General features: G+C 41.4%; 1 protein-coding gene across 6 annotated transcripts in view; it reads left to right on the top strand.

Moving 5' to 3' along the window:
* The window catches only part of SNCAIP (synuclein alpha interacting protein), a 125,552-nt gene that overhangs the window by 79,171 nt on the left and 22,346 nt on the right, over positions 1-24,035 (top strand). For 5 of the 6 annotated variants that reach the window (XM_083464457.1, XM_083464456.1, XM_083464453.1 and 2 more), the window contains exons 4-8: positions 1,701-1,773; positions 7,998-8,851; positions 12,496-12,675; positions 17,855-17,968; positions 22,753-22,878. In XM_083464457.1, coding sequence (XP_083320583.1) covers positions 1,701-1,773; positions 7,998-8,851; positions 12,496-12,675; positions 17,855-17,968; positions 22,753-22,878 — 1,347 coding nt within the window. Of the gene's footprint in view, positions 1-1,700; positions 1,774-5,490; positions 5,507-7,997; positions 8,852-12,495; positions 12,676-17,854; positions 17,969-22,752; positions 22,879-24,035 lie in introns of those variants that run through there. The other variant, XM_083464458.1, reaches the window with a different exon arrangement.

Below are 24,035 nucleotides of genomic sequence, written 5' to 3'. Positions count from 1 at the left end.
AGAGTCAGGTCAACAGAACCCAAGAACAAAAAAAGGAAAGAAAGCTAATGAAAGATGGGTGTGCTAGGTAAAATCTGTGGAGTGACAGGCTAATTCAGCTTCTTTTGAATTGGCCAAGTGAGTTATTTCTGTAACTGGTCACCTGAGACTGACTGAATCATTTGATTTTGACATATAATTGGCAAATTATCAGTTCCAACAGCAAAGCCACTCATAGAACAGTTCGGCTATTATGTGGGAAGCTACTGGAGTTTTCCAAGTAATTCAGTTTTCTCTGCCATGTCTAAATATATCCCTAAATTTAAGAACATTATATCACCATATAATCTCAAAAATATTATAATGTTTTTTTCTTTCCTACCTATGTCTTTTGGCTTTGCAGACTGCTGTTACTAATGTGCAGAAAGGTATTTATTGTCAAAGGTATAATGAGTACCTTTGGCACCGAGAACAGTGTTGGCATGAATTAACATTTTTGTGATGTGTAGCATTCAGTTTTGAAAGGGACCACGGGGATCAATATTAAATTACCTACAGAATTTTGTTTGTGGGAAAATTCTTTTTACAGTGTTGGATCATATGGGTGAATGAAGGCATTCCACAAGTTTATGAAGAAATTATTGCTGCTTACTCAGACATTTGACATTGCTTTAAGAGGGAATCCAATGAATAGCTTGCTGATTAACATCAGGTGTGCCCCCTTGCAGCAAATGTATGTTTGCTGTGATAATACTCTTTGAGAAACTGGTTTCTCCCCTGTATACATTTACTGTATAAGGAATAATTTCTGTAGGATCCTAAGATTTCAGAGAATTACATATAGATAGAAATTTGAGTCTAAACATATGTTAGGCAAACTATACACACACACACAGTGGTACCTCGGGTTAAGTACTTAATTCATTCCACAGAGGACCTTAAGGTCCACAGATGACAACACTTTGGAGGTCCCGAACCTCAAGGAGGTTAGATTGGTCTCAACTAGGGCCAGGGCCTTTTCAGTACTGGCCCCGACTTGGTGGAACGCTCTGCCACAAAAGACTAGGGCTCTGCAGGACTTGACATCTTTCCGCAGGGCCTGCAAGACAGAGCTGTTCCACCTGGCCTTTGGTTTGGACTCAGTCTGACCCTTATGTTTCCCTCCCCTTATGGCTTTGATCTATGGGCTGCTATTAAAATGAGGCTGCGTTTTAAATTGTATTTTAACCCGTATTTTAATAAACTGGGTTTGTTTGTTTGTTTTCCCCTGTTGTGTTTTATTGTAATTTTATTGGTGTTAGCCGCCCAGAGCCCGGCTCTGGCCGGGGAGGGCGGGGTATAAAATTATTATTATTATTATTATTATTATTATTATTATTATTATTATTTAAATTCTATGATTCTATGTTTCTATGACATACCACAGCTAGGGAGGCTTTGCTTCCATGATAGGGAAACTAGATGACTGATCTGCTGGGCTTTGTGGGTCAGATTGTTCTAAAAAATCCTTTGTTCACTATCTTCCTCTGGCAGCAGAGTGCAAGTGTCCTTAAGTGGCACTTTTATGTTGCGCTGAAATGGGGGGGGGGGGAGTGTACCACCTTTGTTCTAAGCCTCCAGCAGAGCACTGGGTAATACACAACATCATTAAAATGAGGCATCCACTTGTGGTTAGATTTCGTAAGAAAATTACTGAGCAAATGTGATTTTTTTGTTTTCAGTATTCAGTAACTTCCCTCAAGACTATCCCAGAATTACGTAGGAAGTGTGACTCACAAAATGAAGACAGAACAGGTATGTATTTCTGTTCTGCAATCGTCATTTATATAGGGGGATTTTTGTTCAAGTAAAGACTGTGACAGACTGTCTTCTTCGTCTAAACTTTGGTATTTGTGTGATAGCTGTCTGGTAACAATGAGTTTCTTTCTCCCCTGTTGCTTTTCCTCTGAATTTCTTCTCTCTTAAGATGTTAGGTTATTAGCAGCAGCAGCAATAACAACAAAAGTTCCATAAAAGGATTTGGCGGCACACAGATAAACGCAGGGTTTAACCTCAGCAGCTCCAAACCACAGTATATGCAACAATTTACTGAAAAAAACCGAGAAACCATTAGTGACAAGACATAATGATGTAGGCGCCAATGAAAAAATGTTGGATACATTTACTACCCATATGGTCATGACCAGTTTGAGGCATGATGTTTTGCCAAATTCTGAAACTCTATCAAGGATGCTACAAGATAGAATCTACTCTCAGGCATACTGTAACAGTTAAGATGAAAGCAAAGTTTTTGCGTTTAATAGTGTAAACTAAATGAAGAGCCATGGCACACAGATGAGAACCAGCTGGAGACCTTTTCTCCCCTACTGACAAAAAAAAAGTGCATTCCGTGTTGTTTTTCACTTTGTAAATCGGATTAAGGCTCTTTTGTTTCTGCCTTCAGCACGGAGCAAAAGTATACTGGTGAGAGGGCATTGCCCTCTGAAAATTTCATTGTGCTTACATCAAATGGTAATTTCATTAATATATTTGAAACTAAAATGCCAATTGTAGAAACCTGGGGCCTCGGGGGTGGGGGGGGGTTAGGAACATTTGAAGACCCAGGCGTTGGCAAGTATTTTATTTATGTATTGTGTTTCACAAAGGAGAAAATTGCCATTGCTTTGTAGCGTAGGTGTAGAATTTCTCTGCCGCAACCATTAATGGCTAAATTGCCACACCTCCTTACTGAGTCACATGTGAGAACAAAGCGAAAACAGTATCTTTCTCTCTTCTCACTTCTGCCTTGAGCCCTCACTCCCAATACTTTACTTCCAGCAATGGTGAGGAAAGCATTGCTTTTGCATCTCCTAAGGCAAGGAAATAGGCAAGGTGCCGCTGCAAAGTGGAAACAGCCCCTCCCCCCCCTTCTACAACTTTCCATATGCTAGTCAGGATTCCTGAGTAAATGAAAGAGTTAAACCGATTCAGAAGAAGAAAAAGAAATTATGTAAAAAGGGCTCAAAATTATATTAAAAATTATACTCAGTACAGTGGTACCTCGGGTTACATACGCTTCAGGTTACATACACTTCAGGTTACACACTGCTAACCCAGAAATAGTGCTTCAGGTTAAGAACTTTGCTTCAGGATAAGAACAGAAATCGGGCTCCGGCAGCGCGGCAGCAGCAGGAGGCCCCATTAGCTAAAGTGGTGCTTCAGGTTAAGAACAGTTTCAGGTTAAGAACAGACCTCCGGAACGAATTAAGTACTTAACCTGAGGTACCACTGTAGAGACATACATTTATGATTGAAATCCTGTGCATAGTCTTTTCTAAAAGGTATTTAAGGATAGGCAAGAACACACTGGGTTGTGGCTAAGGGGTGCAGGTTAGCTCTGATTTGAGACACCTGTCATGTTCATTGGATTGACTTAGAAGCAACGCAAGTCACTTCCCAAATTTTCTGGAAATAACTCGTTTAGTTTCCGAGTCAATTCACATTCAGCCTAGCCTGCTCCCCTACCCCCACCAAAAGTCCCCAAACCATCTTCACTGCCCAGACTAGATCTTCAAATTCCTTTCCTTCCTTCCTTTCTCTTGCCAGGCTGGCATGTCTGGAGGTCCCACTCTGGTAGCAGCAATAGGCTGCGGGGAAAGGAAAGAGAAGTGTCTCTCTTTCTCCTCCCAGACACTTGGTGCACTGTATATCAGCAGTCGTAGAAGATACAAGTTCACAATAGACCATGCTACATGGCAGTAGCCCTTGGAAAAGCTACACTTTCCCAAACACTGCTGAGCTCTTGGGTCCTGTCATGCACCCATACAGCACACCAGGCATTGGAGAAAAAAAGAACATGGGTGGATTTTAATCCAAGCCTGAAGGAGCGTCTCCACCCCCATCGTCCAGCTCCGAGGGCCTTCTGGCGGTTCTCTCACTTTGAGAAGTGAGGTTACAGGGAACCAAGCAGAGGGCCTTCTTGGTAGTGGCTCCCGCCCTGTGGAATGCCCTCCCATCAGATGTCAAGAAAATAAGCAACTATCTTACTTTTAGAAGACATCTGAAGGCAGCCCTGTTTAGGGAAGTTTTTAATGTTTAATGCTGTATTGTGTTTTTAACATTCGGTTGGGAGCCGAATGTTATTTATACCCCACCCATCTGGCGAGGTTTCCCCAGCCACTCTGGGCAGCTCCCAACAGAATATTAAAAACGCTATAAAACATCAAACTTAAAAACCTTCCCTAAACAGGACTGCCTTCAGTTGTCTTCTGAAAGTCAGATAGTTGTTTATTTCCTTGACATCTGATGGGAGGGGATTCCACAGGGTTGGCACCACCACCGAGAAGGCCCTCAGCCTGGTTCCCTGTAACCTCACTTCTTGCAGTGAGGGAACTGCCAGAAGTCCCTCGGAAGTGGACCTCAGTATCTAGGCTGAACAATGGGGGTGGAGACACTCCCTCAAGGTCATGGGTTTGAGCCCTATGTTGGGCAAAAGATTATTGCATTGCAGGGAGTTGAACCAGATGATCTTCATGGCCCTTCCAGCTCCACAATTCGATGATTCTCTTATCTTGTTGTTGTTTTGAAGTTGGGCTCTGTGGTTTATTTACTGGTGTATCTGCTGAATTTTCTCTGCCATTTCACCGCCACCAAACAGTTTCAGGCTTCTTTCCCTTTCAGGAATGATTGGAATTAATCAGGGCTCATGTAGCGACCATGATTAGCAGCACAGCACTATGTACCCAGTCAGATCTCATTATGCACTAGCATCTCTGAAAATGCTTCCTTAATAGCATTTTGCCTTTTTTTCTCTTTGAAGGACGCCTCAAAAATTGCCAGACTGGAATGCTGTTGAAATCACACCACAGTTTCAGCTTAGTTCTAATATGAATAAATCATAGAATCATAGAACAGGGATGGTGGAGATATTGTGGCAGGCATGGCAGCTTGGTCTCCCTATCCCCTTTATACCTTTATTGCTTAAATAAGAGGAAACACCTGGAAGAATCTATATACAGTCATACCTCGGGTTGATGTTGCTTCAGGTTGAGCACTTTCGGGTTGTGCTCTGCAGCGACCCGGAAGTAACGGAGCGTGTTTTGCCGCTCGCGCATGCGCAGACTGTCAAAATGACGTTACACGCATGTGCAGAAGCGGCGAATCATGACCCACAGAGCAGGTTGCGTTTACTTCAGGATGAGAACTGGGCTCCGGAACAGATCCCGTTCATATCCAGAGGTATCACTGTACCCAGATGAAAAGGTGCCTAAGGTTGTTGAGTTTTGTCTGTGTGCGCTGATACTTTGTGTTCAGTATATTTTGGGAAGAAGACTTGGGAAAGGAGAATTGAAACCAAGAATGTAGTAAGCTGGGGAGCTATGCCTAAGATAAATATTTTGGTTAGGGGTCAAGTGATCTCAGAATTAAAACTACCTAGCATCCTAATAATATTATCTGTCACATTTAAGTTTGAGATTTTCCTCTCTCTCTCTCTCTCTCTCTCTCTCTCTCTCTCTCTCTCTCATTGCCTGTGCCCCAAATCTTTTAAGTACCTAGCAATGCTCCTGGATATATTGTAGCCCCTCATCCTTAGTATAGGCTAAGAAATGAAATCCAAATAAAGGAGGAGGATAGATAACCCAAATGCATTAATTTTCCAACCCTAAATGCTTGAGTTTCTTTTGTCTGAACAGATCAATTTTATATATTAAGTCTGAACCTAACTCATAGAGCCAAAGCTTCAAATTGATAGCTAAGTCAATACTGAAAATATTACAATTCTTCTCCACGTTACCATTTTGTCCTCCAGGAAAACAACACAGGGAGAAAGTGGATTCTCTGAAAACTTTATATTTTTCAGCTATGGCAGAGCCATTCACATGCTGGGTTTTTTTTATCTCAGCCCAGAAGCTATTTGCTTAGATCCGCCATATATTTTGGATTTACACTAGAAAGCTCATTCAACCTTAAAAGGCAAATAATCATCTCTGTGCAAAGAAGGTGATGACTAACAAAACGTTAATGCCTTGTTGCTGTCTAGACCCCTTTTGTAAAAAAAAAAAAAGTATTTTCCTTGAGGCTAGGACAAAATTTGCTTTCTGTGTAAAGTCTTGGTCCCTGTTAGAATGAAACAGCTGGGAAACATGTGGTTTCCATTTCCCTCTATCACTTGTGGGGGGGGGGGAATTCACATGTAAATAAAACCAGCATTAAACTGTCACCCTTTGAACTCAGGATCGTATACAATATATAAATAAATCTGTGCAATGGGATTTTTGTATTGAACATCTTAAGCTGCATGTTGTTGTTGGAATAATAAATAATTAGCCGAATAATACCATTCCAAAAGCTTCTGAAGATATCCAGGTAATAAGTCAAACCTTATTCTGTTCCTTTCAAAATGTACTTTTTTGCTGTTTTGATAACAATGTTAGCACAGCTGCTTCTTGAAACAGAGTGTTTCTTAGAAGCTCAACTTGAGTGCAAGATAGATGCAACTGAAGCATTGCATTTAGTACACGCAATAAATCGAAGTGTGGCTCTGCGAAGAAACACTTTTACGAAGTCCAATCCTACACATTAAAAGGTGACTGTCAGACAGTTTTGTGAGGCCTTCCCTACTAAATGAAGTGAACTTCGATAAAATCAGCTAATACTTACGATAGAAAGAATCCACTTGAATTCTGAAGAATGTGTGATAGGGAGAGATGATACATTTTGCAGGAGATCTGTGACCACATCTCCCGACTTTTGTTTTAAAAATGAAAAGTGGCATTAGCGGGTTGTGAACAGTGCTGGAGTTACATACAGTGGTACCTCGGGTTAATTTCTGTTCTCATCCTGAAGCAAAGTTCTTAACCCGAAGTACTATTTCTGGGTTAGCAGAGTCTGTAACCTGAAGCGTATGTAACCCGAGGTACCACTGTATAATCTAAACAAGCTATAGCTTAGGGCTATAAAAGGGGAAAAAACTGGGTGTACATTTCCAAAATATAAGATAAAAAAATAAAACCTACACACAGCAAGTGTTTTGTGTTGTGTAGGCTCCTTTGATGTAGGTAATGGGCCCCGCTTGCTAACCTGCTCTCTAAAATATCACTGGTTTGCTCATTTCTATATCAATTACTTTGATAAAATACATATTTTGTTATGTGCAAATGGCTTTAGAAACCTATTAGGTCCATAAATTACCATATAGCATATATTCAACACAAAAAACCAGTGACAATTTGTTGTTGACCAAGGACAGCTGGACATACAGGGTGAGTCTTTTAAAAGAGGCCCCGTGGAACATGTGGACTCTGTATCCACGGGGCCTCTTGTAATGGACTCACCCTGTATAAAGGGCCCCATTACCTTCAGTAGGTTTGGGCCTCATCAAACCGAAATCCGGCCCTGGTTGTGAATGTGAACATAGCAGCAGGGAGGAGGCACTTAATCTTCTTTCATCCTTCTGCTTAGGATTGTGCCCCATTCTGCTATTTGTCCCATGGAGAGCAATATCTGTATCCCTCTTTCTGTGAGGCAGGTAGCCTAGGGGAGATTTTGATCAAGAGGACTGTGAGAGAAAGAGCTAAACACCCTTTCCTTCCCTCCACCACCACTGAAAGCACATTCACAACCTTCTCCTCTGCTGCCTCTGCAGCTTCATTTCAGAATCACAAAAAAACACTATTTGACCTTCAGGTTCAAAACTAGAATACAAGGCTGTGAATATTTTCTGATCATTCTCTATGAGCCAAAATTACAATCTAAATTTAATGTGGCTTCCACGGTTTTTCACGTTTCACCCCCCTGCCATGAATAGTGCTCTGTATTTCTGTCACTTAATTTTTAGCAACCGAAACCTTGCGGTGTGCAAGGTGGTCATTAAAATACAAGGTATAGTTTCCCCCACGGTATTGTCACAGTACTTTAATTATGGGTAATTATGTTTCCAAGGTATCCTCTTTCCAAAGTATACAAGATAAGAAGAATGCATGCACGGGTGATGATGAAATGGAATTCATTTGAGGTTGCGTTTCTTGTGCTTTTTTTAGTTCCCAGCACGAATTGGAGTTCAGGAGTTTCGACGGTCCTCGGAAATGCACAAAAACCAACAGGCATTGCGGATATGTACAGTAAATTCAGACCGGTGAAGAGGGTTTCTCCCCTTAAGCACCAACCAGAGAGCTCAGAAAATAATGAAAGTGATGACCAAAAGAACCAGAAAATGGAGTGCCAGAAAGGTAGTGACTCTCCACCTGCACCTCAGAACGGTGATCAACTTCCAGGTAATGGAGAGAGCCTTAAAACAAAATGCATTGAGCCTGGAGTTCTGCTTGGTGAGTTGGAGCACTACGACCTAGACATGGATGAAATTTTGGATGTGCCTTACATTAAATCAAGCCAGCAGCTCGCTGCTTTTGCCAAGGCTGCTCCAGAGAAACGGATTTTGAGTGTGTACTCAACGCTGAATGGTCTCAGTGGCAAGCCATGCCCAGCAGGGAACACAGAGAAGGCACCGACAGGGACAACACAGTTCTGTGTTCTGTCCCCTGTGAAAAGCTCCCAGCTGAGAAAAGGGCAGCCCATTGTCCCCGATCAGCACAAGCATTTAGCTGAAGAATTGGAGTCCCCCCAGCCGCTAGTTAAATGTGGTTCGGTCCATGAACCCGAAGCCCAGACCAAGGGCTTCCTCAACAGGACGTTGGCTGATAAAATGGAGAAGACGGTGCCCCACTGTCAGTTAAAGACTTTTCATCTGCAGGCAGCAGCGCCAGAAAGCAAGCAGGATGAACTAAACCTCGGTATGAACTGGAGCAGCCCCGGAGGTCCAGAAGAAAGGAGCGAGGACATGAAGAAAAACAAGAGCATCTTAAATATTGTGAAAGAAGGGCAGATATCTCTACTGGTAAGTTTTTTAATCGTTCAATCATTCATTCATAAGGCACACAAACAGGAGGGAAAAGTTGCCGTTGAGATTTTCCCTGGAGAAAACCACACATTTTAATTTGCAAAAAGGACATTTGTTGAAGGCAAGTTGCATGGGAATATAAAATATATTTTATAAAATATAAATATAAAATATATTTTATATAAAATATAAAAACTCAAGATTATAAAAACTCAAGGATGGTTGATTTTAATGTAGCTACTTAGCAGGGCGTGTATACGTTGCATCCTCCATTGTTGTTTTAAATCTTTTCGGAATGGCGGGGCTCCACTTGTTCATTTATTAGTAGATTAACTCTGTTCCTACTCAGAGGCCAATAACAGTAACAGAGAGGCTTCTGTTGTGTGTTCTGATTAATATTCAAGAGTGTTTACCCCATCTTATTGCAACAGCTTTCATGAACAGGAGCTCACACAGAAGCCCCAATTGGCCTCTGACCCACATGGAGATTTTAGCTAGTTACAGCTTTGTGATAAAACATCATTAAACGGCGTTTCCAGAGCAACTAGATGTAAGCTAACAAGGTTGGGGGGAAGCAGGCCTTATCTGCATTCATATTCATTACTTTGTGCCTACTTTTGTTTATGTTTTACCTACAGCTTTTTCCTAAAGCAGGACAGAGACAGATCATGAATGCAGCAGCAAACACAAAAACAGAGAGCTTTAAAAAAAAGGAGCTAGTATTCAGTTGCACAATAATAAAAAAAATAGTCAATTGTGAGACAAAAAAAACCCTTGCTTTTTTCCTTTAAACCCTTAAAGGAGAAATAAGAACAGTCCCTTCTTTTCTCTATATGAAAGTACTAAGTAGAAACTCAGATTGTAATGTATCCAAATATTCTCATCACAGTTTATTTTGCTTTTCCCTCTCAATTTGTTTCTTCAGCTATTTGTAATCTCTTGCTTTTTTTCTTATAATAATTATCAGGCATTGTATTTTCAGTCTAGTGCAATGCTTGGCCCAGTGGGATTCTCGTAGTTAATGCTTTATAAGATTTCTTGCTCCTTGAGACGAGCTGAAGTTTTCATATTGTAGTAAAGTGAAAAGCTGAAAGACATGTTGGTTCTGGAATGTAATATAGAAGATGCCATGCAAATAAAAAAATATGTTTGGGTCTGTTTCTAATGTCAAATATGAAGAGCAATCCTGTGGTAGAACTAGCTTGCATTTTCCTTTATCTGACGGATTAGTACACAAAGAGCAGTACAATACAATGTAACCTTATATTGTTTTATGGGCATTCCCTTAGGAACATAGGAACTGTCGTACTGCAGCAGATCAATATTCGTTCATGCCTATTCCAGATCTGCCTTCATAAAACTGAGTGACATTATACAATTAATTCAATCCAATGCTTCACCAGTCTGGAAGGAAACTCTAGGGTTGGGTTTTTTTTCTTAATCCTCCGGGGCATTCCAATTATTTTCTTTCCTTTGTTTGAAACATTATAGATGTCTACTCCTTGACTTAGGATATTAGACAGCATGTCTCAAGCTCTAAATCATTATTTCCAATCTTTTGATTGTGCTCACATATTAAAGTTAGAAGGAGCTGAGGGAACTCACAAAGAATCTATCAGAATAACTCTGCTATTGGAGGAAAGCTTAGAACACTATAAATCCTAACTAGTGCCTTTTCAGAAGCATACTGTTGTGGGTGCCTTTTAAAGGACTATATTATATTTATCATAATTTAATTAGGAGTTTTAGGTACAGACAGGAGGATAGGATTAGATGATGTATCACATAAATATACTGTACAGAATCTATGTAGATCCACTTCTGTTTTTTTTTTGTTATTTTGCTAAGAATTCTTATAACCTTGGTGGTACACAGCCAGGTTCTTGACTCCCAGCTGGGATGTGTATATGGCCAATTACTACAGCAGTTATTTGTATCAGTTAATGACTGTAATGCTTGGAAAACTTTTAAAATGGGCTGTAATGAAACAGCACTCTATGCAAATCCAAGTAGTTCTGATATTGCCTATCACAAAAGAGAGACTCCATAAACAAAGCCTCTAATCACCCCTGGAGCCAAGGCTCAGAAAGAGTTGCTTCCATATAGCAAGGAACTCTTAAATCCATACAGCAAGAGTAGGGTGGAGGTTAGAAGAATACTTCAATGGAAGTGATACAGGACACAGTTCTTAGAGTCTCTTCCAACAGATCTTAGTCAGAAAGATATGCAAAGTCAGAAACGTGCTCAATGATTTAGCATTTATTAGTGCATCCCTAATGGGTTATTTGGCCCCATCCACAACAAATAAAGAGACCCAAATAGCATCTCTATTTGGGTGTGTTTGTTTGCTGTGTGGACAGTGGTACCACTAAGACTGGACTAATTAATGGGCACATGTCTGGGGCCCCATGCAGCCCTGAGGCCCCTCAAACACTCCAGCAGCCCCATGGCTATAAGGGGTCTTTATTATTCTTTCAATGCTGTGTAATAAAAATTCTGCCTGCGTCATACTCATCATTGCAGCAGCACAGAAGTTTCATGCTGGCTTCTAGCCTGGCAGGCACTTCCCAGGCTGCCCTCCTGAGCATCCCACGAAATTCTGCCACAGAAAGCTCTGCATTCCTGCGAGTACATGCAAGACTAGACTTCTTTTAAAGCCTTGCACAAACACTTGCAGCAGCGCAGGGCTCTGTGTGCCGGCTGTCGGCCTGGCAGCACTTCCCAGGAATGCCATGTGAATCCATGCCATCACATAGTCAAGTGGGCATGTGGTGATTTTACTACATAAAGAAAACTGACACTCCGTACTGTAAAATAAGGCAAGCAATTCAGCCTGCACCCTAATCAAGGAGGGAGAAGGATAGAGCAGCCAAAGTGAGCAGAGGGATGGGGCAAAAAGCACGTTTTCCAGGCAGTGGCGTAGCGTGGGGGGTGCAGGGGGGCCCGGCCGCACCGGGCGCAACATCTGGGGGTTAGGGTTAGGGGGCGCAAATCCATGGGTTAGGGGGCGCAAATCCACGGGTTAGGGGGCACAAATTACTTGCCTTGCCCCGGGTGCTGACAACCCACGCTACGCCACTGTTTCCAGGGCCACCTCAAACTTGTCCGTACATCTGTCTGTTGATTATTTTTACGAGACTCTCATAGTCTGTATCTTTGTCTGTAAATTAAATGTGATCAGTGAAATAAAACTGAGACTGGTGCATTTCCTTTGCCAATGGTTGTACTCAGTCTCTCTCTCTCTCTATATATATATAGACATATACACCATAGATAGATAGATAGATAGATAGATAGATAGATAGATAGAGTTTGCTAACTTGATGACCTCCATATGTTGCTCCCATAACCCCCAACCATTGGCCGTGCTGTTTGAGGTTGATGGGAGCTATAGTTCAAAATATCTGGAAGGGACCATCTTGGCTTACCCCTGGTCTATGTGATGTGCTGGTCCTTCTAACAACCTAAAAAAAAGGTAAATATAGGTCTCCTAGAATGGGCAGTTGTACAAGCCAACTAGGTAGCCAACAGGCCATTCAATCAGTATTTTATTTATTTGCAGACACATAAACCTTAGTAGCTGCTAAAATAGGCCCACATGGAATTAAATTACTAACTCTCCCATGTCGTCTTTTGCACAGCCCCACCTCGCAGCTGACAACCTGGACAAGATCCACGATGAAAACGGCAACAACCTTTTGCATGTTGCCGCATCACAGGGGCATGCAGAATGCCTACAGCATCTCACCTCTCTGATGGGCGAAGACTGCTTGAATGAGCGGAACAGTGAGCAGCTAACCCCTGCTGGCTTAGCAATAAAGGTAGTGTGACTTCCTACGGTGTCTAAAAGCCAAATTCGAAATTGACCTGGGAACCCAGTTTCTTTCCAAACTTTTAAAAAGCAGTGTTGTGGGGAGAGAGGAAGTGTTGTTTAAACTTGTTGCAGAACACACACCAGGACACAGACACACACCGCCCTACGCTCTGCAGAAGCTTTCTGTCAGGGGTAGGGAAAGCGAGCCTGACATGGTCAAAATGGCATCACAGGCCATTATGCAGAACTGGCTAAATTGACATACAAACTGAGAGAAAAGGACAACTGTGACTTTAAAGAAGAATGGGAACTTTTCACAAATTACTTAAAACGCACCACAGGCCTCCTTCTAGTTCTACTGTGTGGCACCCACTGTTTCTACTACTTATTTGATTTATATCCTGCCTGCCCACTAGTAAAAGTTTTCAGCCCATAAAAACATACATAAGATGTGACTACAGTAGCAAGAATGTTACTTGCCCAAAGATGGAAAGAAGCAGAAGTCCCAGCAAAGGAAGAATGGATACAAAAACTTATGGAATATGCAGAAATGGAATACTGGAAGAATAAGAAATCAAGATAACAAACTTTTTATAAAAGAATGGAAATGGTTTGTTGTTGTTTTTTTGACGTTATAACATAAAAACTTTATTAAGGCCAAAATTCACAATGTGGTTACAAAGAACCGTTCCTACGGTTGCCATATTTTGAACTAGGGGCCTTGTAGCTATAACTCTAACAGTAGTTTGATCTCCAGTAATGAGTACATGAGGGACGCAGGTGGCTCTGTGGTCTAAACCACTGAGCCTCTTGGGCTTGCTGATCAGAAGGTCGGCAGTTCGAATCCCGTGACGGGGTGAGCTCCCGTTGCTCGGTCCCTGCTCCTGCCAACCTAGCAGTTCGATAGCACCCGAAAAAGTGCAGGTAGATAAATAGGTACCGCTCCGGCGGGAAGGTAAGCAGCGTTTCTGTGCGCTGCTCTGGTTCACCAGAAGTGGCTTAGTCATGCTGGCCACATGACCTGGAAGCTGTACGCCAGCTCCCTTGGCCAATAAAGCGAGATGAGCGCTGCAACCCCAGAGTTAGTCACGACTGGACCTAATGGTCAGGGGTCCCTTTACCTTTAAAAAGAGAATAACACAAATTCACGGAGAAGGGATTTACTACCGTATTGCCCCAAATATAAGCCACACTTTTTTCCAGTTTCAGAACCTGAAAAGCTAAAGTGTGGCCCATACTCGCAACCTTTTACCATATGCTGCTGAAAGCGGCCAGGGAGCGTGGGCCGCCAACCGGCTGAGAGGCAGATGTGCAGCCCCCCCAGCCACCGCCAAGCAGCCCAGGAGCCGCTCACCCACCCCCCAGCTGGCCTGCCATGCGCACAGCTCCCCAACCTCTTGGCGGGGGAGGAGGGAGCGCAGGCCAATTCCTTGGGGCAGCAAGGCATCTCTGGATAGAACATCTCTAGACAGAACACTTCTCTTTTCTTTCCTCCTTGGTTTGTCACAGTCCCTGTGACATCAAAGTTCTCCCTGGCCTCAGGCTCTGTAACCAATTCTTCCATCGCTTGTAATTCTGTGGAGCAGCCAGGCATCTCTGGATATAACATGCAGCATTCTTCTCTTTTGTTTCCTTTGCCATGGATTCTCTCCATTAATTCCTGGTTGAAGATCTTTTTTTTAAAAAAAAAAATCATTTTTCTTTTTCATTCATTACATACATCTCAAATTCTTACCATTTACTATATATTCCTCCCTCCCCTCCAAGACTTCCCCCAACTTGCATTTCTGGTTTGTTTCTGTTTTCACCCACTTTCTCTCAACAGAAAAAGTTATTAATAACGTAACGTCAAACCTAAAAACATAAAAATTAAATTAAATACACCATCCTATTTCACTATCTTCTAAATATTTTCTGATATTGATAATATGAATGTTTATTTAAATGCTGCCATCAAGTCTATTGACTTTCTTTGTTTCTGCAAATATAATATGAATGGTTCCCAATCTTTTTCAGAGTCTCTGTTGTCTTTTTCTCTTAGTCTATCTGTCATTTTTGCCGGTTCTGCGTAGTTCATCAACTTCTCTTGCCATTGTTCTTTAGTTGGTATTTCTCCAGTCTTCCAGTTTTGTGCAATCAACATTCTTGCTGCTATAGTGGCAAACATAAATAAAGTCCTCGTTTCTTTTGGTATGTCTTGACCTAAAATACCTAATAAAAAGGCTTCTGGTTTTTTTACAAAAGTTATTTTTAACATTTTTTTCAATTCATTGTATATCATTTACCAGTAGGATTTTATCTTCTTACAATCCCACCACATATGATAGAACGTACCTTCTGTTTCACATCTCCAACACACTTTATTTTCATTTTTATACATTTTGCCAATTTAACCGGTGATACCATTCCTGGTTGAAGATCTTAATGCAACTGGGAATTCTTTTAAAACCCCATTTGAATTTATGCCAGAGCCAAGAGGGATTTTCCTTCCAATACCAGAGCCAAGTCATTAAATCAAGTAGCCGTTTGCCACCCTCTTGTGACACTCCAGACCAGCCTCGTTTAGGAGAGCCACCTCGCTTTAACCTGGCAGCTGGAGAAGTTTCGCTAGGTCGTTGGGCAAAGCGGGGCAAACCATTGACGGGCACGAGAGAAGCCGGCGAAATCCATGGAAATGGTTTTTTGAATATTTACAGACAAATTGTAAACAGATAAAAACACGGGCAGGATTATTGTAATAGCCTGCAGCTATATAAGAGTATCTGAAGCTGAGGATCCAATACTTTGGCCACCTCATGAGAAGAGAAGACTCCCTGGAAAAGACCCTGATGTTGGGAAAGATTGAGGGCACAAAGAGAAGGGGACGACAGAGGGTGAGATGGTTGGACAGTGTTCTCGAAGCTACCAGCATGAGTTTGACCAAACTGCGGGAGGCAGTGGAAGACAGAAGTGCCTGGCGTGCTCTGGTCCATGGGGTCACGAAGAGTCGGACACGACTAAACGACTAAACAACAACAATATATGAGTATATAGTTAAAGAGGTTAAATAAATGAGTAAGTTACGTTAATTTGGATATGCAGAAGATATTAAAAATAAATTTAAGGAACTGCAGAAAGAGGGGGAAGGAAGTCAAGTTTCAAAATGTTAAGATGACTGTAAAATCAATAAACGTATATATCTGAAAAGTATAAATAAAAATTCATAAATAACAAGAAGAAGGAGAGCCTGCTGGATCAGGCCAACGGCCCATCTAGTCCAGCATCATGTTTTTACAGTTGCCAATCAGATGCCTGTGGGAAGCCAAGAAGCTCAATTCAAGCTCAAGGGCACCCACATCTCCTGTGAGTTAATTGGTGACCATTTGTTGCCTGGTTGGTTGCCATTGAGCCGGATCCAATGGCATCACTGGCTGCTGCTTTTTATTTTTGGTTTTGGGAGAGTTTTCTAAGCAAACCGTTGTGAGATCCAAGCAACATTCTTTAGAAGCAGGTCATTCAAGCAGCTTCAATGAAAGATCAACTGCAACCACAGATCATCTGTTTTATATCACATACCTGTGACAATTTGCCATCCACACCTTAGGGGGTTCCACTATGATTCCACGGTGCAACAATATGCTAACTGGCTCAGGTTTGTTTTGGGGTTTTTTTGAAAACCCTTATTTCCAGAATCAGACCTGAGGCACAAGTTGATTATGCTGTAATAATATGAGTATATTAAGGAAGATAAATGAGATGAAAGGTACATATGTGAAGGCTGCTGATACTCCTGGGTTTTTCTTATGCAGCGTCTACTTTAATGTGCCACATCCAGAGCTGAAACGTCTTAGATATCAAAACCACTTTGGAATATCACATGAAGGTAAACATTTACCTCTTGTGGAGAACAGCAGGCAACCTGTCAGAAACAAAAATAATTAATGTCATCTGGAAGAAAGTTCAGACTACAGGAAAATCTGTAATACAAGAAAACACTACATTTTATAGCACTGCTGTGCCCTTGTAAAATTCAGTGGTGTGCACAGGAAAGACAATGATGGAGTTAAACTTCTCTTGGGATATTCTGCAAATGAAGCAAAATAAATGAAGCAAAATACTGGGGCCACTTTTGCAGGGTGAAAGCAAGAGGTTCTGGAAAAAGCACAAAATAGGAATGGCGGGCTCCTTAACTTCTATCTCCCTTTTAGGAAAAGTTTGGAAGTATGTTCAGGTATGATCTCTGGTGGAATCCAAGGCTGTGGTTATGAGAGAAGCAAGACCCCCTTGGGGTGTTAATGCTGTGAGCCCTTCCATTGTAGGCTCAGGTTGTCTATGTGTGTAACTAAGCCACATATCATAAAGACACCACAGTCTCCGCTGATCCTCATTCCCAGGAAACTGAACCCTGGGTGAGGAATCCCTGGAATCTCACACGGCTCAGAGATTGGGGTGGTGTGCAAGAGTATACTTACTCAAAAGTTACTCCTGGTTACTTGTGTTTAGGATTATAAATGAAGGATGCCAATCTATATTCACTTACCTAGGAGTAAGCCTGATTGAATTTCTAAATGGAGGTGTATTTGATTGCACCGTGTTGTTAATTATGTTATTCAAATTTATTTATAATATCAATGCATCTGCCTCTCTACTCTTGTGTTCTGTTGTCTTCTGTTCTCTCATCTACATTTTTAAAACTATGTGAGCATTTTGACACATAAAACTATGTGAGGATTTTTACGTATTATAGTGTTCCATAAACCATCCTGAAGGGACTCCATCCTGAAAGGCAACTTTTTAATAAAAAGAACTAAAATAGGGATTTTTTTAATAAAAAAAGAAATTGTATGAAATGTAGATGAGAGAACAGATGACAATAGATTATGAATGGGATGAATATGAAATAAACAGGTATTTGCAAAGGGATATATGCAGGATTTGTAGGAATTTTAGAAGGGACGTCATTAAGCAAATACTGCTGCTGTATCCAAGACTGTTTTTATATTTAAGCCCCGTAGAGCTAAATAAAAATTGTGTTTCAGAAATGACCTGTGAATTGCAGCGCCTGTAAATAGGCCTACCCTACAATCACTGCTATTACAATGTTTAATAGAAAATATGTTTCCCACGCACATACTGTACACACAAAAAGTTTCAAAATTAAGTATAAATGTTCCCAAAAAATTACATCTTCATTTTCTTCTCTTTAGAATGGTCAGCTGGAGTGTGTGAGATGGATGGTGAGTGAAACAGAAGCCATTGCAGAATTAAGTTGCTCAAAAGACCACCCAAGCCTTATTCACTATGCAGGTTGCTATGGGCAGGTACAGTTACATTTTGAATTCTTGTTTTAATTTAATGCAATGTGTGTTAGTCTGACCATTGAGATCCCTGGAAGGGGCATTTCTTATAGCCTTCGGGCAATGTCAGAGGGGTGATGATGATCCAAACTGGGGCCTTCTTGGTTGTGGCACCCTCTTTGTCTCTAGTGATGCATTGTCTTTGTTTTTCCTATTTCGCTGATTACTTAACATGTACCTTTTCATCCATACCTTCACAGAAATGGCCAATGTTGTTTTAAGGTCCTCTTTGAGTCCTATGATTTGCTGAATAATGTATTATCTCATTGAGGCCAAAATTATGTGTTGGTTCTATGGATTTCATTAGTCATGTTCTTTTATTAGTTGTTTGTGATTATGTATTTTATATTGCCTTTTTATGAAAAGCAATGAATGAATGAATAAAAGATAAATCACTCAGGTTGCCCATACAGTGAGTTATTTTTTTACCCTTATCCAAAAAAAATGTGAAATTTTAAATGTAGTCTGTGCCAGTCATAGATAGAGGGGGGTTTTTAATACACTGAGAGGAATTGCATTTTTCCCCCAATTTTTTTTTCAAGTATTGGGAACTATAGAAGCAAATATTGAGTAATTTTAACATACATGCATTTGCTAGACACTTTCCAACCTTATGCAAAGTTGCTCAAGCAAAAGATAGCCCGTGTAAACACCAGACTTGGCTGCAATGCAAGGGAAATATTTTTATAAAGAAGAAGTGTTTTTGAATGGATTCAACGTACAATTATTTCCTCTAGCACTTGGCACATATGGTACCTGTTTTTTAAGTAAATACTTCCTATGATGGAGAAGGCATGAGAAAAAAGGCAGCCAAAGAATAGGCCCATTGATGTCGATGTTGTCCTACAATGCTCGTACAGGATGTTTTATTCTTGAGAAAAACTTGCCCTGCCTCAGTTCCAAGTCTGTCTTCAGAAATATCCTTGAACCGAAAAAATGGTAAATGAGCCAGCTGAGTTGTTGCCAAGTGTGAGATCAGGAAGAGATGGGGATCAAGCATATCTCCAAGAATGTGTGTATCTCTAGACTCTGAATTCAGTTAATACTTCTAAAAAAAACCAACAAAAAAACCAGCCCTATTTATTTTCTACTTGAACCTTCTGCCAAACAAGCAGACTTTCAAAAAGCATCTTGACCCCAGCAGGGCAAAGTTTGTCATGTTCGGAACCTGAGTATTTTTTGTATACAATTCAAACCTACAGCAAAATGTTGTAATGCAGCCTCACCTTTCCAACATTTCTCCACTGGAAACAAGGATGTCCTAAGAAAAAGTGGGACATTCTGGGATCAAATCAGAAACCAGGACAGATTCTGTAAATCCAGGACTGTCCCTGGAAAATAGGGACACTTGGAGGGTCTACTTCTAACAAATGTGTTCCTGTTCAGAGTTCCAGGCAATTAACCATGTTCTCCTCCAGGACACTAAATTCTCCTGTCTCCCCAGCCTCCCCTTTCTCAATTAGCATAGAACAGGACCGCCTAACAGGTAAAAAAAGCTCAACAACTTTAGTAGATCACTGCCAGTTTTTTCTTTTATAGTGGGAGTAGATCTCAGTTGGACATGCCTGGCCTAGAACATCCTTTGGTTATTGAGCATGCTCAGTCTTTGTTGACTGTGGGAAAACTACCCCCCACCCTTTTGGGGTTTTAACAAGGCTTTTTTAAAATGACTGCTTCTGTCTTTGGGCTTCCCCTGAACGTGCTGATACCTCCGTCTTGTTTCTCTGTGTCTCTCTTTGGATGCCATATGTGTTAGCAGGAACCACCTGACTTCTTTGTGAGATGGAGAGATTAATTCAAAATCCCCAGGGAGTGTTGGTTTTATATATATTAGACATGCCATTCAGTTAAAGATGGTTGATTCAGCATATGAGTTTTAGTCAATAAATTCATCAATAAATCAATTAAGGCTGGAATCCGAGAAGCACTTGCCCTGGAGTTCAACAGGGCTTACTTCTGAGTAGACATGTTTAAAATTGCATTGTAAATTGGCCTGTGGAGGGGGGGACGACACATTTTTAAAAGGTGTATTATTTCCTTTGTTTTAGATAATGCAAGACTGCATTGCAGTTGATAACATCTTAGAAGAGGCGTTGTGCTTTCTTTCTCACACAGGAGAAAAAGAATCTCCCAAAATGGCAATTAGTAGTTGTGCTAATATGGGATGCGGGTGGCGCTGTGGTCTAAACCACTGAGCCTCTTGGGCTTGCCAATCAGAAGGACAGCGGTTCGAATCCCCACGACGGAGTGAGCTCCCGTTGCTCGGTCCCAGCTCCAGCCAACCTAGCAGTTCGAAAGCACACCAAAAAGTGCAAGTAGATAAATAGGTACCACTCCGGTAACAATGTAAACACCGTTTCCATGCGCTGCTCTGGTTTCAGTTTTCTGTTGCGCCACAACCCCAGAGTCTTCTGCGACTGGACTTAACTGTCAGGGGTCCTTTACCTTTACCTTTTAGTTGTGGTAATAAAATATTACAAAAATAGAAAGAAAGAAATCTGCCTGAATGAGGATACATTTTTTAGTTTATAAAATGTTTTAAATCAATTAACCAACTAAATGTTGCAGCCAGTGTTATATTTGTAGCTATCTTCATTTCTTACCCATTGTAGTTGTTGCCTTTAGTTTAACTGCTATAATGAAGACAACATTAACCAAGCTCGTTTCATAGCATTCATGCAGAGGGGTTAGGGGGAGGCGTCTGCGCATTTTACACCATAACATTTTTTCATTCCCATTAATGTGCATCTCATGTTAAGGGGGAACAAAATAGTTGCCCCTTAAAGGTAAAGGTACCCCTGACCGTTAAGTCCAGTCGCAGACGACTCTGCGGTTGCGCGCTCATCTCGCTCTATAGTCTGAGGGAGCCGGCATTTGTCCTCAGACAACTTCCGGGTCATGTGGCCAGCATGACTAAGCCGCTTCTGGTGAGCCAGAGCAGTGCATGGAAATGCCGTTTACCTTCCCGCCAGAGCGGTACCTATTTATCTACTTGCACTTTGATGTGCTTTCGAACTGCTAGGTTGGCAGGAGCAGGGACTGAGCAACGGGAGCTCACCCCATCATGGGAATTCGAACCGCCGACCTTCTGATCAGCAAGTCCTAGGCCCTGTGGTTTAGACCACAGCGCCACCCGTGTCCCTTAAGCCCCATAAGGCTATCCAAATACCTACCTTGGTTTCACCTGCTTCACTGATTGCTTTTGCCAATGTGTGGCTTATGTGAGAATGCACATATAATGGCCCATTTTGTGTACAATGTCAAACCATGGTTTTGAAGTTGACTTTTCCCAACTCATCATCATTAACAATGGCCACAGTTTAGAGCTTGGGCAACACACTAAACTTGGGTTAATCTCCTTACAGTCATGCCAAGGGAGTGGGGAAAGCAAGACTGAGATTTGCTGAGGCTCATTCTTGTAACAGAAAGGCTGCTAGCCTAACCCCTCTTACCTGGGAGTAAGCCCACTAGGACTTAGTTAGCAATGTGCTCTAAAATATCACATTTTGTCCAGGTCATCCCAATGAAAAATAAGTAGCTTAAAGTATATTTCTAGCATATTGAAACCAATTGAGAATCTATACTTTTCTACATTTGACATTTCTGGAGTTTAAGAGCTGCCTGAGAACTTGCTGTGTGTGTTTTAACATGTTTGTTTTAAATTTAAATTTATTTAATATTAAAATGCAAATTGTAGAATTCTTCCGGAACCAAAATTGAACAAAATAAACCGTGGTAGAAGTAGGGATCAAAAATACAGAAAATTCAATACAGTAAAAATATAGAAGACACAGGAAGGGGAGAATAGTGAGTGACAAAGTATTGGAGTAGCTTATGGGAGGGCTGCAGAATTTTGAGGACTCCCTATTGAAAAAATGACCAATTTTCCTTTGAGAAGTCAATATCTAAGATCTGCTCCATGAGGTAGCCCTCAAAAACTGCAACTCTCCGATACATTGTGGTGATCTTTTGTCATCTAGCTCTTCACCAGTACCTTATTCATCACTTGCCCTGGCACTTTCAATCAATTCATTTGCTCTCCCAAATGCTGAACAAAAAGGGAAGGAAGGAAGGAAGGAAGGAAGGAAGGAAGGAAGGAAGGAAGGAAGGAAGGAAGGAAGGACATTTCAACCAGCAATTTTTATCCATAAATATTGCCTACCTGTAGCAATATTTTGTGTATACTTAATACAGTGGTACCTCAGGTTAAGTACTTAATTCGTTCCAGAAGTCCGTTCTTAACCTGAAACTGTTCTTAACCTGAAGCACCACTTTAGCTAATGGGGCCTCCCGCTGCTGCCACGCTGCTGGAGCACGATTTCTGTTTTCATCCTGAAGTAAAGTTCTTAACCTGAAGCACTATTTCTGGGTTAGCGGAGTCTGTAACCTGAAGCGTATGTAACCTGAGGTACCATTGTATATGAAGCTCAAACCTTTGCATGTTCGCTTAGAAGTAATTCAGTGGGGCTTACTCCTAACTAATTGAGTTTACAATTGCAGAATGAGAATGTTTAAGGATCTTACTAAAGCGCAAAGTGATCTGAGCAGCATCTAAGATGGGTTAAGTAAGGATAGCTAAGGCAGTTCCTCTGTTAGATTCTGCAGTGCAACTGCTATGTAAATGTATCTTAAGACCTGGAACATATTCCATAATTATAAATACCTTTAACACAGAAGAAGATGGCAGCCACCTTTCAATTTTTTATTTTTATTTTTTAAAATCTTTTTCTCTCTGTGTGTGTGTGTAGGAGAAAATCCTTCTGTGGCTACTTCAGTTTATGCAAGAACAAGGGATTTCTTTAGATGAAGTTGATCAGGATGGCAACAGCGCAGTCCATGTCGCTGCCCAGCATGGGTATCTGGGATGCATACAGGTAAAAAATAATACTCTACATTTATTTCAGACGGTTGTTCTAAGTGAAAAATCCATAGTAGCCCGTTACACAACACAGAGTACTAACCACTATACGATACGACGTATGCTAGAGATGCAACAATGGGGCTGGCACTATCTTTAAAGAATACCTTAAAAACTATGTGGAGAAGGTAGATCTCCTGACAGACAGTGAATGAATCTGGAAAATAAAGAAAATATAACGAACTTAGGTTGGAAAATATTTGGAAGAATAGAACATCCAAAATGAAATGCGTACAGATTAAATACAGTGGTGCCCCGCAAGACGAATGCCTCGCAAGATGGAAAACCCGCTAGACGAAAGGGTTTTCCATTTTTGAGCTGCTTCACAAGACGATTTTCCCTATGGGCTTGCTTTGCAAGACGAAAACGTCTTGCGAGTGTTCCGATTTTTTTTCCGCTTCCCCCCCCTTTTTCTAAGCCGCTAAGCCGCTAATAGCCTTTTAGCCGCTAATCCGCTAAGCCTTTAATAGCCGCTAAGCCTTTAATAGCCGCTAAACCGCTAATAGCGCTAAGCCGCTAATAGGGTTGCTTCGCAAGACGAAAAAACCGCTAGACAAAGGGGTCGCGGAACGGATTAATTTCGTGAGGCACCACTGTAAATGTAAACTAGCACAACGAGAATGGTTGGAAGTCAATTCACTGTGGGTGCGTTCACGTTGGGTATGTATATAGGTAGTGTATGTTTTGTAGATATGTATTGTATTGTTTGATATATGCATTGTATGTTTATAGATTCTAATGTGCAATAGAGGTATTTAAAAACAAAAAAACATAGTAGTCTGTTACATGGAAACAGAAGATCAGTTATATCAGAAGACGCTGGCCCCATTCACATATACTTTTAAAATGGTTTAGTGCTACGTGCATGAGCAAAACCTGAGGCTCATGTGCTTTCCCTTCTTCTCACCTGCACCCATGTGACCAGTGTTTAGCTTCACTTTCCACAGTTCCTGGCTTGCTGTTGAACACAAACTGGGGCCATACTGCACTGCCTGCCTGCCCTTGCAGGGGGGAACCCAGCCAACCAACACAGCCCTTGGCAGATGTATCCCGCCCCCCCAACACTGCCCAAGCGCCCATTCAGCAAGGGGACCAGGGGTGCAGCAGCAAGGC

Source organism: Podarcis liolepis (assembly GCF_965112155.1).
Source record: "Podarcis liolepis genome assembly, chromosome: 11".
Lineage (NCBI taxonomy): Eukaryota > Metazoa > Chordata > Lepidosauria > Squamata > Lacertidae > Podarcis > Podarcis liolepis.
The sequence above is the reverse complement of the archived record's forward strand: the minus strand, read 5'-3'. Positions and strand labels throughout refer to the sequence as shown.